The sequence below is a fragment of the Sphaerodactylus townsendi genome, linkage group LG01, assembly GCF_021028975.2.
Source record: "Sphaerodactylus townsendi isolate TG3544 linkage group LG01, MPM_Stown_v2.3, whole genome shotgun sequence".
In the NCBI taxonomy this organism is placed as follows: Eukaryota; Metazoa; Chordata; class Lepidosauria; order Squamata; family Sphaerodactylidae; genus Sphaerodactylus; species Sphaerodactylus townsendi.
The window spans coordinates 14871406-14887883 of NC_059425.1; the positions used below are offsets into that span (position 1 = coordinate 14871406).

A 16478-nucleotide genomic window follows, 5' to 3' on the forward strand; every position below is an offset into this window, starting at 1 on the left:
AGCCAGGTCCAAGCTCTGAGATTCCCCAGCAAGAGCATAGCTCTTCAGCACCTTGATGCAGAGCCAGAGGGGACCCGCACAGCTCCCTCGCTGCTCCCCCCATCTCCAGAGCCCCAGGAGCAACACAGAATGAGACTGTGTACTAACTTCCAGCAAAGGAGACGCAGCAGCAGGTTAGCAGCTATGGGGCGAGCTAGAGTAGATGCAGAGCAGAGGTGGGATCCAACCAGTTCTCACCACTTCTCTAGAAGTGGTTACTAATTTTTTCTGAGTGCCGAGAAGGGGTCACTAAAGCAACCTCCCTGCCCAATAGGGACTGGAGGTGCGTGTGTGCGGCGGCGCCACTGTTTGAATCCCACCACCATCGGAACCTGTTATTAAAATTTTTGGATCCCACCACTGATGCAGTCTTTTCAGGAGCCAGACTAGAATAACTCAGCTGCACGAGGTTACTGCACAAGGTAACAGGAGGCTGGCTACAAAAGAGAGGTTGCAGCTGAGCTGGCTCGTGGCAGCAACTTAAGCGGATTCCGCACGGGCCAAAAGCAGCGGTGTGAAAATGGGGTAAACCTTTTACATCGTTTTGAACCATTTTACACCGCCTTCACGACATTGTCACACCGCTGTTTTTGGCCCCTGCGGAATCCGCCACAGTTTAAAAGTTACTGTTTCTTGTCTTGTCTGGATTCCTTGCTCTGCGCACATTAGACGCCTGAACCTGCTAAGACAGTGATGGCGAACCTTTTCGAGACCGAGTGCCCAAATTGCAACCCCAAACCTACTTATTTATCGCTAAGTGCCAACATGGCAATTTAACCCGAATACTGAGGTTTTAGTTTAGAAAAAACGGTTGGCTCCGAGGTGCACGTTACTCAGGAGTAAGCTTGGTGAAGTAACCGTGCAACGCTTTGAATGGATGAATCACGATCCTGGGAGGGTTTACTCAGAAGCAAGCCCCATTGCCAGCAACTGAGCTTACTCCCAGGTAAAGGATCGTGCCCAGGCCAGCCTAGATGTGTGTGTGGGGTGTGTGTGATTTTCTGCCCCCCCCACGACAAACTCTGTGCTCACGTGCCCACAGAAAGGGCTATGAGTGCCACCTCTGGCACCCGTGCCATAGGTTCGCCACCACTGTGCTAAGACCTGTGTGTGGACTATCCTTGGTTCCTGAGGATCTGTCTGCAACAGAAACAAACACACGTGCACACACGCCCTCAGTTAGGCTTAAATTGTTTTTATTGTGGCGACAGCATGATCCAGACATGGCCATGGTGTTCGAAGAAGGCCCAATAATCTCCCCCAGCCCCCCTCTTATGAGACAAACCCGAGAGCTCTGAGAAGCAGCTTCTACTAGCTACTGAATGGCCGACTTGGCAGACTCCATCACGTTATCGAACGCTTGCCTGATACGGTCGGTCAGCTGCTCATTGAGAATACGCTCCTGTAGTTGCTGAAAGAAATCCCTGCGATTTAAAAGGATTGAGAATTTAAGAAGGGCCCTGCAGAAGGGCCCCACAAATTCATGAAGAAGAGATACATACAGCAGCTGGGAAAGTGATCTTTCAAATTGCAAGCAAGACCCTAAGACAGTGATGGTGAACCTTTTTGAGACCGAGTGCCCAAATTGCAACCCAAACCCCAGTTATTTATCGCAAAGCGCCAACCCGGCAATTTAACCTGAATACTAAGGTTTTAGTTTAGAAAAAAACGGTTGGCTCCCTCTTCCTCCGCCCCACCCGCTCGAGCAGGGGCCAGCCTGCTCTAGCCTCCAGCAAGTCCCGCGCGCACCGCTCTGTGCCTCTCTAGCATCTCTGCCTCCTCTGCCCCCCCGCCCCCGCCCCCCTGGCAACAGCCACCCAGAGCACAGGTGCCAGGCCTGCCAGCCGAGTCCTCCCTGCTCACTGTGGTGTGTGCACGTCATGCTCAGTGGCCCAGGCCAGCCTAGATATGTGTGTGTGTGTGGGGGGGGTAATTTTCCGCCCCCCACATGACGAACTCTGTGTGCATGTGCCCACAGAGAGGGCTCCAGGTGCCACCTCTGGCACCCATGCCATAGGTTCGCCATCACTGCCCTAAGAACTCATGCTGAAGAACTGGAGAATAAATAATGCCACGAAACAAGCAAAAACCAAAAGCAACCCCCATCCCACCCCGAAAAGGGACTCATCTGGACTAAGGGGCTCTAGATTCGAGAATGGTGCTCTTGGACAACATGTATTGTCTACTCATGTGTTGGAGTGTTTGTCTTTTCATGAAATGTCTTATGTTTTTTGAACTGCAATTACAGTTATTGTAGTCTGGTATAGTTTTCTGGTGTTTTTGGCTGTTGTGGATTGTACTGCAATCATGTCATTGGTATGTTGGGAAGTCCATGAGGACTGTTGGTCATAGGGTTGGAAGGGGCCACACAGGCCACCTAGTCCAATCCCCTGCTCAATGCAGGATCAGCCAAGAGCATCCCTGATGAGTGTTTGTCCAGCTGCTGCTAAAAGATTGCTAGTGAAGGGGAGCACTGCACCTCGCTTGGCAGCTGATTCCGCTCTTGCATAACTCTTACTCCCTGCCCTCCTCTAAGGTATGGTGACCAGACGTCCCGCTTTTGGCGGGACAGTCCTGCCTTAATACAATTTGTCCTGCGTCCAGCGGGTTTTTTGAACCGTCCCGATTTTTGGAAGGCTGCCGCACTGCCTTCTGGGAGCCTCCTGCGCACGCGCAGCCTCCCGCGCACGCGCACGCGGCCGCAGGAGCGCACTGCCTTCTGGGGCACTCCCCGGTTTCCCGCCCTGTCACAGGAGCGCCCCAGAAGGCAGTGCGCTCCTGCAGCTGTGCGCGCATGTGCGCGCACCCGCCCACCCGCCCGGGTCCCGGTTTACAAAGGTGACAATTTGGTCACCTTACAATCTTTCAAATATTTAAAGAGAACAGTCATGTCCCCCCCCCCTCTACCTCCCCCTCTCTAGACTGTTTCCCAAGTCCCAAGTCCCTCAGCCTTTCCTCCAGTCTATAGTCCTGGATCATCCTCGTCACTCTTCTCTGCACCTGCTTCATTCTGTCCACATCCTTTTTGAAAGAAGGCCTCCAGAACGACACAATACTCCAGGTGAGGCCTGACCAATGCAGTGTACAACAGGACTATGACTTCTTGCAATTTGGATGTTATACTTCTGTTGATGCACCCCAAGATCGCATTAGCCTTTTTTGTCGCTGCATCACACTGGCTGCTCTTATTTAACTAACCCATACCCCATTACCTTGTTCACACACACTGCTACTCAGCAGTGTATCTCCCATCTAGTATGCATGTTCCTCATTTTTGTTATACCGATGCAGAACTCTGCAGTTATCCTTGTTGGATGGCATCCTTGGTTGAATTGTTCTCTTGTGACATTTTCCCTGTTTTTAATGTATTGGAAACTATTCCCCGACCTGGGAGGTTAGCTTAGTGACTCCCAGAGGCAGGGCCTCTCTGCAGGGGTGGCCCAGTTATGGAATTCCCTCCTTGTAGATGTGCAGCCTGTACCATCATTATTACCAATTTTAGATGCTAAGCTAGGGCTTTGATGCTTGCCCAGAAGTGCCCGCAGGCTCTAAAAAGGCTAGGGAACCCTGTTTTAACCCCTTCACAGCAATTAATTAAAAATTTCTGTTTTTTAAACGCTGCTTTCTGGATTGCAATCTGCATAATTTTTTAAAACTGGCATTCTATTTGAGATTTTAAAAATGGGATTTAAGCTGCTGTATGGGATTATGTGTTGTAAAGGGAAATAAATAGAACAGTGATGGCGAACCTTTTCGAGACCGAGTGCCCAAACTGCAACCCAAAACCCACTTATTTATTGCAAATGGCCAACACAGCACTTTAACCTGAATATTGAGGTTTTAGTTTAGAAAAAACAGTTGGCTTCGAGGTGTGCGTTACTCAGGAGTAAGCTTGGTGGTAGTCGGTGGCTTTGCTCTGAAGCAATCGTGCAATGCTTAGAACGGGTGAATCACAACCCTAGGAGGGCTTACTCAGAAGCAAGCCCCATTGCCAGCAACCAAGCTTACTCCCAGGTAAAGGATCACACTTTAGTTCTTCGCATGAAAATCAGTGGGGTTTAACAGCGCTTAACAGGGTTACCTACATTGCTCCCCCAAAACTAGGTCTTAGGTTTAATGCTAATAATCGAGCCCAGCGGCCCAGGCCAGTGTCGGGGCGGGGGGAACTCTGTTTGCGCATGCCCACAGAGAGGGCTCTGAGTGCCACCTCTGGCACCCGTGCCATAGGTTCGCCACCACTGAAATAGGAGGATAAACACACAGGCCTACCTCCCTGTGTTATCACTTCCTGACTCCTCAGCAGGAATCTCGTCTTAGGGTTGCCAGCTCCAGGGTGGGAAAGACCTGGAGATTTTGGGGGTGGAGCCAGAGGAGGGCGGGGTTTGAGGAGAGGAGGGACTTCGATAATAGAGTCCACTTTCAAGAGCAGCCATTTTCTCCAGGTGAAGAGGTTCTGAAGCCAAGCTCCCCGGACCAGCCTGCCTCATAAATCAGCATTTGTGGCCTCAAGCCCTTGAGACCCCCCCGCTCTCGGGCCACAAAACCACTGCCTTCCTTTTCTCTCTGGTTGGTGGCCCTGGTGGCCTCAAGCAGGCTATCTGGGGGCTCCACCTGCCTCCGTCTCCCCTCTCCCCACACCAGATAGAGGGCAATGCTGCCATTCGGTCGCCTGCCCAAGCAAGCAGTTCCAGTCAGACAAAGTCAAGTATTTCAACCTGCCCTTCTCAAGATGCTCGTACCGTGTCTGGGTTGCATAGTCAGTGAGGGCGTCCTTTTTGAAGTAATCCGCAAAGTTCTGGAAATACTGAGAGAAGTTCTGCAGATCGGATGGGGCCGGAGCCTGCCCTTCACCCTCAGCTTCCCGTTTCACCACGGCACCTGTCGAACGGCCAAGAAACTTGTGAGTGGGGGCTGCCACCTGATCCAAGGAGATTTTGAGCAGATAGATTCTTTATTAGGCATGTGCCGCATGGGGACAAAAGGAAAAGGTAAATCCAATAGAGGACAGTACAAATAGTGTGAGCAGAAGCCAAGGGAACCTAGTTCAAGGTGCACAGCAAAAATTTGGCTCCGATTTCCATTAGAGGCATAGCTGGGCCAAACTGCGCCCAGTGTGCATGCTATATTTTCCACCACCCCCCAAAGCCCCCCCCCCGGCGGCGGCCCCCCCGCGGCGCCTCCCGTTCCCCCCTTTCCACAGTTACCTTAGTTCCTTTCCTTTTTGAGAACTTTTTCAGGCTGCAAAAGGCCTGTTCTCAGTAAAAACGACCTGATGGGAACTACACTTCCCAGGAGACCTTGTGAGCCCCAAGGTCTCCTGGGAACTGTAGTTCCTCAGGCTGTTTTTACTGCGAACAGGCCTTTTGCAGCCTGAAAAAGTTCTCAAAAAGGAAAGGAACTAAGGTAAGTGTGGGAAGGGGAAAGGGGGGCGCTGCAGGGGGACACCACGGAGGGGGGTAGGGAAAAGGGAGAGGGGCCTGGGGGCATGCGCCCGGTGTACGGCACACACACCAGTCCCCTTGTAACTTCGCCACTGATTTCCATTATTTCAGCCTCAGGATTGTTGAGCAGAAAAATCATCTTTGCACTGGTAGAGAGATCCGTGAACCCAGCCAAGGTTAAGGCAGAGAAATCGGGCCTAAAGTTGTTATACTTTTGGCAGGAGAGCAAGATGTGTTCAAGGGAATCAGTATAGGAAAGGCAGAAAGAACAATGTTGATCATGCCAAGGGATGTTTGATTACCAACCTTGAAGTAAAGATGATGGAAAGGAGTTGCATCTTGCTCTTGAAAGTGCCCCTCTAAGTTTATGGTTTGGGAGTTAGTTCAGATTGTGGGCAACACAGAGCTTTTGGGGAGCGATCCCAAAGTACAAGGGTGAACAAGAACTCTGTGCCTTGCTCAAAAGGCATTGAAATTCCTGATCAAATAATTTGTTTTTTAGTTGGCGAAAAACCTCGTTAGCAGTGAGCATGAGCAGGGAGTCCCAGGCTAGGCCCAATGAGGAGATCTTAGCCTCGATTAGCAACTACCAGTCAGAGGTCTGGAGCTCATGCATCACTAGTTGGACCAAGCTGTGTGAGTCAGAGTGAAAACAGAGGCGGTCCCAGCATCTTGAGCAGATAAACTGAATCACCTGTGAACTTTGAACCGAAGGAATCTGTCCATCGGTTGGCCAATTTGGGCTGTGTGGTGCTAATCAGCATCTTTTGGAGTACTTGTAATGTCCAGTCTCATTAGGTCACGTTGCATCTGAAAAAGGGATATCGAGGGAGATAGAAAAAAAAGGGTCTGTGCAGAGAAGGGCAACCTTGAGGGATGATTGAGGGACTGGAGCACCTTCCGTGTGAGGAGAGGCTGCAGCGTTTGGGACTCTTTAGTTTGGAGAGGAGGCGGCTGAGGGGGGATATGATTGAAGTCTACAAAATTATGCATGGGATAGAAAATGTGGACAGAGAGAAATTTTTCTCTCTTTCTCTCACAATACTAGAACCAGGGGGCATTCATTGAAAATGCTGGGGGGAAGAATTAGGACTAATAAAAGGAAACACTTCTTCACGCAACGTGTGATTGGTGTTTGGAATATGCTGCCACAGGAGGTGGTGATGGCCACTAACCTGGATAGCTTTAAAAGGGGCTTGGATAGATTTATGGAGGAGAAGTCGATCTATGGCTACCAATCTTGATCCTCCTTGATCTGAGATTGCAAATGCCTTAACAGACCAGGTGCTCGGCAGCAGCAGCAGCAGCAGCAGAAGGCCATTGCTTTCACATCCTGCCTGTGAGCTCCCAAAGGCACCTGAAGGGCCACTGCGAGTAGCAGAGTGCTGGACTAGATGGACTCTGGTCTGATCCAGCAGGCTCGTTCTTATGTTCTTATGAAGCTGCCTTATATTGAGTAACACCAGTGATCCAACAAGGTCGGTCTTGTTTACTCTAACTGGCAGTGGCTCTCCAGGGTCTGAGCCAGAAATCTCTCAAATAACCTACTACCGGGTATTTTTAAAAACTGGAGGTTCTGAGGATTGAACCTGGGACCTTCTGAATGCCAAGCAGATACTCTACCACTGAACTATGCCCCCTACTTAGACTGGCAGAAACTCTCCAGGGTCTTACTTCAATCCCCGGCATCTCCAGTTAACAGGACCAGGTACAGGCAATGCGAAAGACCTATACTCAGAGGTGGGATCCAGCAGGTTCTCACCAGTTCCCGAGAGTGGGTTACTCCTTATTTGTGTGTGCCGAGAGGGGGTTACTAATTGGGTCCGCTTTTCCACCTCCACGCCCTCGCCTCCCCGAGAGGCGTACTGCCTTTGAACGTGAAGGTTCCATGTAGCAATTGCCACTAATAATGTAACTCCCTGAACTGGGTTAATCCCTTTCAGGTACTGCAATTCATGGATTCTCAGCCTTTCGTACCTTTTATCTCACCAGTCTCTATCAAAGAACCTGTGTGTTTCACCATTGCTATGTTCAGATTTGTGAGTTGGGGCATTTTCTATAATGTGATGATGGTTTAGAAATGACCTGGCGCAAAAATTTTTTGGGGGGTCGTGGTGGGGTGGCTGCCCATGGGGGGGGGCATCCAACTCAGGTTTTGCCCAGGGCTCAGGTTTGCCTAGGTACGCCTCTGCCCCCTTTGCTGAGGGGGGCTGGTGAGGGAACCTGCTACTAAAATTTTTGGATCCCACCACTGCCTATTCTTGTTAACTGGAGATGCCGGGGATTGAACCCGGCACCTTCTGCATGCCGGCCTGAGCAGATTCTCTGCCACGGAGCCCCAGTCCTTCCTCTGATTACTTGAAACTCTCCCAGGTCTTAGGTAGAGGTCTTTCACGTTGCCTATACCTGGTACTGGAGGTGCCTGTGAGATTTATTTATCAAACCAAGTTACACCTTGCCTTTCTGCCATGAGGCCTACCACAACAGCACCAAGACTGAACCTGAAATCGTCTGAACGGGGGAAAAAGATGCTCTGTCTCAGCCTTCGACTCTCCACCCACTTGGGAAAGTAGCATTAAAAAAGAGACTCCGAACCCCCTTCCGCACGTGCAGAATAATGCACTTTCAATCCACTTTCACAATTGTTTGCAAATGGATTTTGCTATTCCTCGCAGTAAAAGCCAGCTGCAAAGTGGACTGAAAGTGCATTATTCCACATGTGCGGAAGGGGCCTGAGTTTGCCTCCAATGCATGCCAAGTCCCTGGCAGAGATGGGTTGCAACGGCTCCCCTGTATTCATTGACTTTTTAAAAAATAATTAACCCACGCACACAGGACAACAAACACATCTCTGTTTGCACATTCCGTCGTTCACGGAACACCGAGTCTCCTGTCTGGAATTCAGGGGCAGGGACTTTCCTTCCTAGCTGGAGGCTGCTGGGTCCACTGAGTGATGTTTGCTCAGGAGGAAGTACTGCTGAGCACAACCCAATAGCCCTGACTCATCCTGAAGCTCTAGTCTTGCCCAAGAGCAGCCCCGCTGGATCAGAGCAAAGGTCCACCTAGCCCAGCAGTGGTTTATGTTCCACAGTGGCCAACCAGGTGCCCCTAGGAACCCTAAAAGGAGGGAGGGGAAGCAAGCCAATCCCAGGGTTGCCATCTCCAGACTGGGGAATTCCTGGAGATTTGGGGGTGGACCCTGAGAAGGGAGGGACCTCAGCCAGGTGTAGTGCCATAAAGCCCGACCTCCAAACCAGGTAGTTCTGACAGGTGAACCTGTCTCTGTAGACTGGAGGTCAGTTGTAATAACAGGAAGTCTCTAGGTTGGCAGATGGAGAGATGATATTTTTCAAAGTTCCCCTCTATAAACTCCAGCAAATAGAGAGGCAGCAAGCCCAGGGGTAGGACAGAGCTTTCCGATCTCGTGGCCAGAGAGTCCTGAGAATTATTGCCAGGGGTCTGATTTTCAAAAGGGTTCCTAACACTCAAATAGGCTGGGCTAAGCTATAATTTGTCTCTTTCTGAATTTTTTTTTAATTTGTAAGAATTTGGGTCCTGCGGGCGCACTAAAAATGAGACATCCCCCACTTGCCTTCTAAAGGCCTTTTTCTGCCCCCACCTCATTCTGCTATTTGTGGGTATAAAACCAGGTCTTAGTGGTGCAGTGCCCCCAAACATGGAGGTTCTGTTGTTCCATCATGGTTAATAGCAGCTTATAGGCCCCTACCGCGGATGCATAAGAACATAAGAACATAAGAACAAGTCAGCTGGATCAGACCAAAGTCCATCTAGTCCAGCTCTCTGCTACTCGCAGTGGCCCACCAGGTGCCTTTGGGAGCTCACATGTAGGATGTGAACGCAATGGCCTTCTGCGGCTGTTGCTCCCGATCACCTGGTCTGTTAAGGCATTTGCAATCTCAGATCAAGGAGGATCAAGATTGGTAGCCAGAGATCGACTTCTCCTCCATAAATCTGTCCAAGCCCCTTTTAAAGCTATCCAGGTTAGTGGCCATCACCACCTCCTGTGGCAGCATATTCCAAACACCAATCACACGTTGCGTGAAGAAGTGTTTCCTTTTATTAGTTCTAATTCTTCACCCCAGCATTTTCAATGAATGCCCCCTGGTTCTAGTATTGTGAGAAAGAGAGAAAAATTTCTCTGTCAACATTTTCTACCCCATGCATAATTTTGTAGACTTCAATCATATCCCCCCTCAGCTGCCTCCTCTCCAAACTAAAGAGTCCCAAACGCTGCAACCTCTCCTCATAGGGAAGGTGCTCCAGTCCCTCAATCATCCTTGTTGCCCTTCTCTGCACTTTTTCTATCTCCTCAATACTGCACTTTCAATCCACTTTCAGTGTACAGAATACTGCACTTTCAATCCACTTTCAGTGTACAGAATACTGCACTTTCAATCCACTTTCAGTGTACTTTGCAGCTGTATTTTATTGTGCAGAATAGCAAAATCCCCTTGTAAAGAATTGTGAAAGTGGATTGAAAGTGCATTATTTTGCATGGGCGGAAGGGGCCAGGGACTTAATTTTCTCTGCAAATCTAATTCCCTGTTAAAATAATCAAAGCAATCTCCATCCCTTGTGGCAGCTAGTTCCGTAGGCTATTTATGCAATGTGTAAAGGAGCAGATTCTTCCCCCCTCCCCACATCCTTAATCTGCTGCCTATCAACTTCATCAGAGGGATCGCTGAGTCTTAGTTCTTGGGGAGAAGGAACAAAGATTCTACACAGTTTCTCTGTAGCCAACATTCTGTGATAATTCTTCGGCATGTCCTATAATCCTGCCTTACTCATTTTTTTTAACATTGAAAACCGTGAATCTCTTTTGGTCTCTCTCCTCATGGATCATTTTGGTCTCCCTTTTCTGCACTTCTCTCACCTCTACAATAACTTTTCGGAGATGAAGAAAACTTGAGTCCAGTAGATCAATAACATTTCCCATGATATAAACTTTCTGGAGACAATGAACTGAGCTTTGGCTGCTAGGCAGAGGAAAGCAATGGCAAACCACCTCTGCTCCTGACTTGCCTTGGTGGTGACTTGATGGCACACACCCTTTACCTAGTGTGACCAGACGTCCCGCTTTTGGCGGGACAGTCCCACTTTTGACTAATTTGTCCCATGTCCCGCGGGGTTTTTTAAATGTCCTGATTTTTGGAAGGCTGCCAAACTTCCTTCTGGGGCACTCCCCTGTGACAGGGCGGGAAACAGGGGTTTGGCAGTGTGGCAGCCTCCCGCGCTGTCACACTGCCTTCTGGGGCGCTCCCGTTTCTCACCCTAAAAGGGCGGGAAACAGGGGAGCGCCCCAGAAGGCAGTGCTCTCCCCAGAAGGCAGTGCTCTCCCTAGAAGGCAGTGTGCACCCCCCCAATGGTGTCCCACTTTAAAAAGGTGAAAATCTGGTCACCTTACCTTTACCTCATCTTAAATGTAGAGGGAAAAGAGCTTTGATTTATACCCCACTTTCCTCAACCATAAGGAGTCCCAAAGGGGCTTACAAACTCCTTTCCCCGCCTCTTCCCACAACAGGCACCTTGTGAGGTAAATGTGGCTGAGAGAGTTTAGAAAGAGCTGTGACTAGCCCAAGGTCACTCAGCAGGCTTTATGTGTTGGAGCAGGGAAACAAATCCAGTTTACCTGATACAGAGTCTACAGATCATGTGGAGAGTGGGGAATCCCTCGTTCATCAGATCAGAGTTTGCTGCTCATGAGGAAGAGTGGAGAATCAAACTCAATTTTCCTGATTAGAGTCCATCTTCTCTTAACCACTACACCATTCTGGCTCCCATGCGATAGGACTACTAGACAAAGGCATTGTGATGCTGGCTGTGGTTCCTTTAAACCAGAGGTCCCTAGCGTGGTACGCATGGGTGCCATGTTCTCTAACAACACCTTTCCTGCGTGCCCTCTAGAGTGGGTGTGGCCAGGTGGAGTTTTTGCCAGCAAGTCTTCTAATTGACTATTGGAGATTTGATTGGTTGTACAGATTTTTTAAAAACTGCTTGGACAGCAACTGCCACCACCACATAAGGATCTTCACACTGTGACTGAAGGTAAGCCAAAGTAGACATATTGTGGCTGAGTCCACCTCCTGTGGCAGCCATTTTGTGGCTATTCCCGCCATGCTGCATCAGAATTGCAGAAGTGCCTGTAGCCAGTGGTGGGATTCAAATAATTTAACAACCGGTTGGTTCAGAGGTGGGATCCAGCAGGTTCTCACAGGTTCCCGAGAGTAGGTTACTAATTATTTGTGTGTGCCGAGAGGGGGTTACTAATTGGTGATTTTGCCACATGATTTTTGCCTTAGTTACGCCCCTCCTCTCAGCAGTAGCACTTAGAACTTGAAGCAGTCTAGCAGGAGGTGCACCGGCGTGCGTGGCAGCCTGCGCCTGCGTGCATTCGTTTCCTGCCCAAGGACCGGCGCAGCGGCTGCGTCCTTGCCACAGCCCCGCCCAAGAATGCCCTGCCCCCGGAATGCCCCGCCACGCCCCCATCGTGCCCCGCCCAGCCCCATTGGCGCTACGCCACGGTTTGAATCCCACCACCATGGGAACCTGTTACTAAAATTTTTGGATCCCACCACTGGGTTGGTTGTTGTGTGTTTTCCTGGCTGTGTAGCCGTGGTATGGTAGATCTTGTTCCTTATGTTTTGCCTGCATCTGTGACTGGCATCTTCAGAGGTGTATCACAGAGAGAAGTCTGTTACACACTGTGTCTAGTTTACACATTGTTACACACTAGACACAATGTGTAACAGACTTCCCTCTGTGATACACTTCTGAAGATGCCAGCCACAGATGCAGGAGAAAAGTTAGGAACAAGATCTACCATACCACGGCCACACAACCTGGAAAACTCACAACAACCAGTTGAATCTGGCTGTGAAAGCCTTCGATAATAACAACTGGTTGTTTACAAGCACCGTTTTAACAACCGGTTCTGCCGAAGTGGTGCGAACCTGCTGAATCCCACCACGGCCTGCAGGCTCAAAAAAGGTCGGGGACCCCTATTTTAATCCCTCTCCTCCCGACCCCTTAATAACATCACTTGCAGCTGTGAAGAAGAGAGCTGCCATTCTTCGTTACCTTCTATGCAGTACACGCTGACCAGCAGGATTGTGAGGGCAAGCACCTTCATTTTGGCACGATTCAGAGCCTACCTAGACACCGGGGAGAAGACAAGGAACGCTTGTGAAAAAGAAAGGAACGCAGAACCAGTTTTTCCTCGCATGACAAATGCCCTTCACTCAATGGCCTACTCTTCACTTTGCCGTAAGAATTTCCACTTTGACCTAAGCTGTCATGAGGACTAGAAACTCGTGATGTTCAAAAGGTAGATGTGGTTCTTTGCATACCAGGAGTCTTCTCAGGCGAGGGTATTGAGTGAAAGGTGGAGAAAAGGCTCACTCTATCCCAAAAATAGAAGGGAACCGCTCCCAATCTCTCCTTCGGTTTCTGGATATGAAAAATGATTAGGAAATGTCCAAGTGTGGACTCAGAAGTTGGATTCAACCCTTTTTTTCTGCTGGCGAAAGAGGAAAGAAGGGATATTTTTACTCGCTCCCTCACACCTGATCATGCTGAAAATCGTAGGACCTGGCTTGTTGAATGGCAGCTGTAGCCAGGAGGAGAATCGGGTGAGGTTCACTTTTGAAAGGATTGTTAGATCCAACGCAAAGAGAGCTCAACGCTCCACTCCAGCTCTGAGGAACGGAACTTCTCTGGAGTTCCTGATGATTGCACAAAGGGGTATTTTAAAGTGACTTTAAATGGAGATGAAATCTATTTTTTTTTTATTACTGTGCAGTAGGAGTCCTGAACTGGATGGCCAGGGCTAGACCGAGTTCATCAGATCTTAACAGCCAAATAGGGCTGGCCCTGGTTAGTACTTGGATGGTAGACTATAGGTGTCAAACACTTCGGGGGTGGGCGGTTTAAAATCTAATAAAATAATAAAATAATAAACTAAGGGGCCTTTGGAGGGACCAGCCGCTGAAGGTGCCCCCCCCCCCCCCGGTTTGGGCCCTTTTTCATCTAATGCACAGGTGTCAAACTCGGGCCCTTTTTCATCTAATGCACAGGTGTCAAACTGCCAGCATCATGCTGGCAGGGGATGATGGGAACTGTAGTCCATAACATCTGGAGGGCCGCGAGTTTGACACCTATGATCTAATGGGACTCGCTGTCCCTCCCTCTTGGGGAGGATTTAAAAATGGGGTTTTGTTGGATGCCTCTTATTAATTTTACTGCTGTTTTTAAAGGTTTTAGAAATTATATTTATAACTATATTGAGATTTTATGTTGTACACCGCCCGGAGCCCCTCGGGGATGGGGCGGTATAAAAATCTAAATAATAAATAAATAAATGAATGAATGAATGAATGAATGAATGAATGAATGAATGAATGAATGAAACTAACTAACTAACTAACTCGTGGCCCTCCAGATGTTATGGACTGCAGTTCCCATCATCCTCTGCCAGCATGCTGGCAGGGGATGATGGGAACTGTAGTCCATAACATCTGGAGGGCCGCGAGTTTGACATCTGTGTGGTAGACCATCAAGGTCTTTGTGGAGGCAGGCAGAGGTAAATGGCATACCTCTGTTCATCTCTCAGCTTAAAAACTCTACAAGGTTGCCATAAATCGACTGCAACTTGATGGCACTTTGCATACAGACATGGGATAGGGGACTGCTGGAATAACTTTGGATACAGCCAGAGAACAACGCTGTTCAGGATTTAAATGGGAGACTTCGAGGCACCACACTTGGGTCTCAGAAGAAGTGTTTGTGGGCCGGAGCCGACTTCTTCCAATGGTAATAAATTATGGTGGAATGAGATTGGAATCCTGTTTATTTTTCCTGCGACCTCTCTGGGATGGCTTTCAGGTTTCAAGCTCCATCTTTGTCACCCTCAGGCATACAAAGCTCTCTCAAGAGATTCCACCGCTCTCCCCCACCCCGCCCTTTACATCCAGAACCCCCTCTCTGAGCATTTCTCCGGCACCGTCTTTACAAAGCCCTCTTCAGCGTCCTCTTTGTCCACCAACTTTTTGGACCTGAACAAAGGCTTGCCTTTTGTAACTTCATTTTACATACCCTCTAACCCAGGGGTGTTCAATTCTGCCCCTCCAGAAGTGCATGGACTACAATTCCCATCAGCCCTGGTGGGAATTGTAGTCCGTGAATATCTGAAGAGCAGAGTTGGACACCCCTGTTGTAATGCTTGGTGTTCATTTTCCCTTACTCTCTGTTGCATCCCAATAGGGGCTGATGGGAATTGTAGTCCATGAACACCTGGAGGGCCAGAATGGGACACCCCTTCTGTAACACTTGGTGTCCATTTTCCCTTACTCTCTGTTGCATCTACGGGCCCTTCCCCACTTACCTTCTGCTGCGCGCTACTCTCCCCAAATAGCGCGGGGTCCCGCGGCACTCCCCACTACAGGGGCGGCAACAACGCAGCCGGCCCAAAGCTGCCGCTCTCGCGCCCACTCTGTGTGCGTCATTCCTGGCACTCTTCAAAACGGCACCTTTTGATGACCCAGCGCAGAGCGCGGGGTTGTGGGGAAGCCCGGGTGTGCGCCAGAAGTGACGCGCGCGGAGAGTAGCGCGCAACAAAGGGGAAATGACCAAAGTGGGGAAACGGCCCCAGTATGGCACAGGGATTAGAATGTAGGACTAGGGCTGAGGAGACTTGGATCCCAACCCCCTTCAGCCACCAAGCAGATCTGAGAGATCTTGGCCCAGTCCTTCAATGTAGTCTCCCTCACAGGGTTCCTGTGAAGATAAAGTGGCAGGAGAGGAGAGCCGAATACCTCATCTTGAAGAAGGATGGGATAAAAATGTAATGTGGGAATCAAGAGTGGGTACTACCTTGCCTTGTTATTTTTGGCATCCCACCTGGGCCGTTGACTGTCCAGACTGGCGTTAAATGTTGCATTCCTCGTCTTTTTTGTGGAAAGGAGCCCACTCGTGTCAGATCTTGGAAGCTAAAATGGGTCGGTGGGAGTCCACCAAGGAAGGCTCTGCAAAAGAAAGCCATGGCAAACCACCTCTGCTTCTAACTTGCCCTGTAAGCCCTTGCTGGGGTCACTATGGCTCATTCCGCACATGCAGAATAATGCACTTTCAAACTGCTTTCAGTGCTCTTTGAAGCTGGGCGGAACAGCAAAATCCACTTGCAAACAGTTGTGAAAGTGGTTTGAAAACACATTATTTTGTGTGTGCGGAAGGGGCCATTTATAAGTCAGCTGCAACTTCAAGGCGCTTTTCACACACAGTCCTGCTGCGTTGTTCATTCGATGTCCTGTATTGTCTGATTACATTTCCCCCTCTCTTTCTGTTCTCTGCAATCCACCTTGGGTCTCATGACAAAGACAGAATATAAATAAGCTAAATAAACCATGAACAGCATCCTGTTTGAAGACAGGTGACATACCTAGTATACCGCATGTGATTTTGATAAATTAAAAAATGGGGGGAATTATATTTCTTTATTAAACGCCTCCTCTTTTCCAGCCACAAAAGGAGTCTCACCGTAACTAGAAATCATATAACCAGTCAATAATACCTCAGCACGGTAACCTCCCGACAAAACAGGAATGCATGTAAGCAGTAAAGGATGTTATGTCTGATATTTCTCCCTCACACACCTTTAGTTTTCGTTTTCACGCATGTCCTCCAGCTCTGCCACTTTTCTCTCCTCCCTTGATAACAGGCAGCCATTCAACCAATGCAGCCAACGCGCACTTAACTTGCCACAGGTCTTTCTTGGTCTTCCTACCTTAGTTTTTTCAAAGCCATATCTCGTTCCTGAAAACCTTGAAATAACACCCCATCCAGAAAACAATTATGCCCCTGAAGGGAGTGAGGGCAGAATGTTGTCCCACCCCATGCCCCGTTAGCAGCCGGTGGGATTTTCCAGGGCAGCTGCACCGATTGGACATCTACCTGTCATCAAGTTTCCAATGGGAAGGAAAAAAG

At 49.2% G+C, this 16478-nt stretch overlaps 1 protein-coding gene across 1 annotated transcript; it reads right to left on the reverse strand.

Moving 5' to 3' along the window:
- Nucleotides 1-1218: 1218 nt before the first annotated feature.
- Nucleotides 1219-15417, reverse strand: LOC125440984 (apolipoprotein A-II-like). Its single transcript, XM_048511223.1, has 4 exons — nt 15396-15417; nt 12579-12648; nt 4779-4917; nt 1219-1463 (listed from the first exon to the last, which is right to left on the reverse strand). Exons 2-4 carry the CDS (start codon nt 12628-12630, stop codon nt 1355-1357), a joined length of 300 nt encoding a protein of 99 aa, XP_048367180.1. The 5' UTR covers nt 12631-12648; nt 15396-15417; the 3' UTR covers nt 1219-1354.
- Nucleotides 15418-16478: the final 1061 nt, after the last annotated feature.

Coding starts and splice junctions, on each gene's coding strand:
- LOC125440984 (XM_048511223.1), bottom strand. CDS start 12,630: ATGAAGGTGCTTGCCCTCACAATCCTGCTGGTCAGCGTGTACTGCATA. Junction 4,918..12,578: donor CAGCGTGTACTGCATAGAAG/GTAACGAAGAAT, acceptor GCCGTTCGACAG/GTGCCGTGGTGAAACGGGAA. Junction 1,464..4,778: donor GACTATGCAACCCAGACACG/GTACGAGCATCT, acceptor TTTAAATCGCAG/GGATTTCTTTCAGCAACTAC.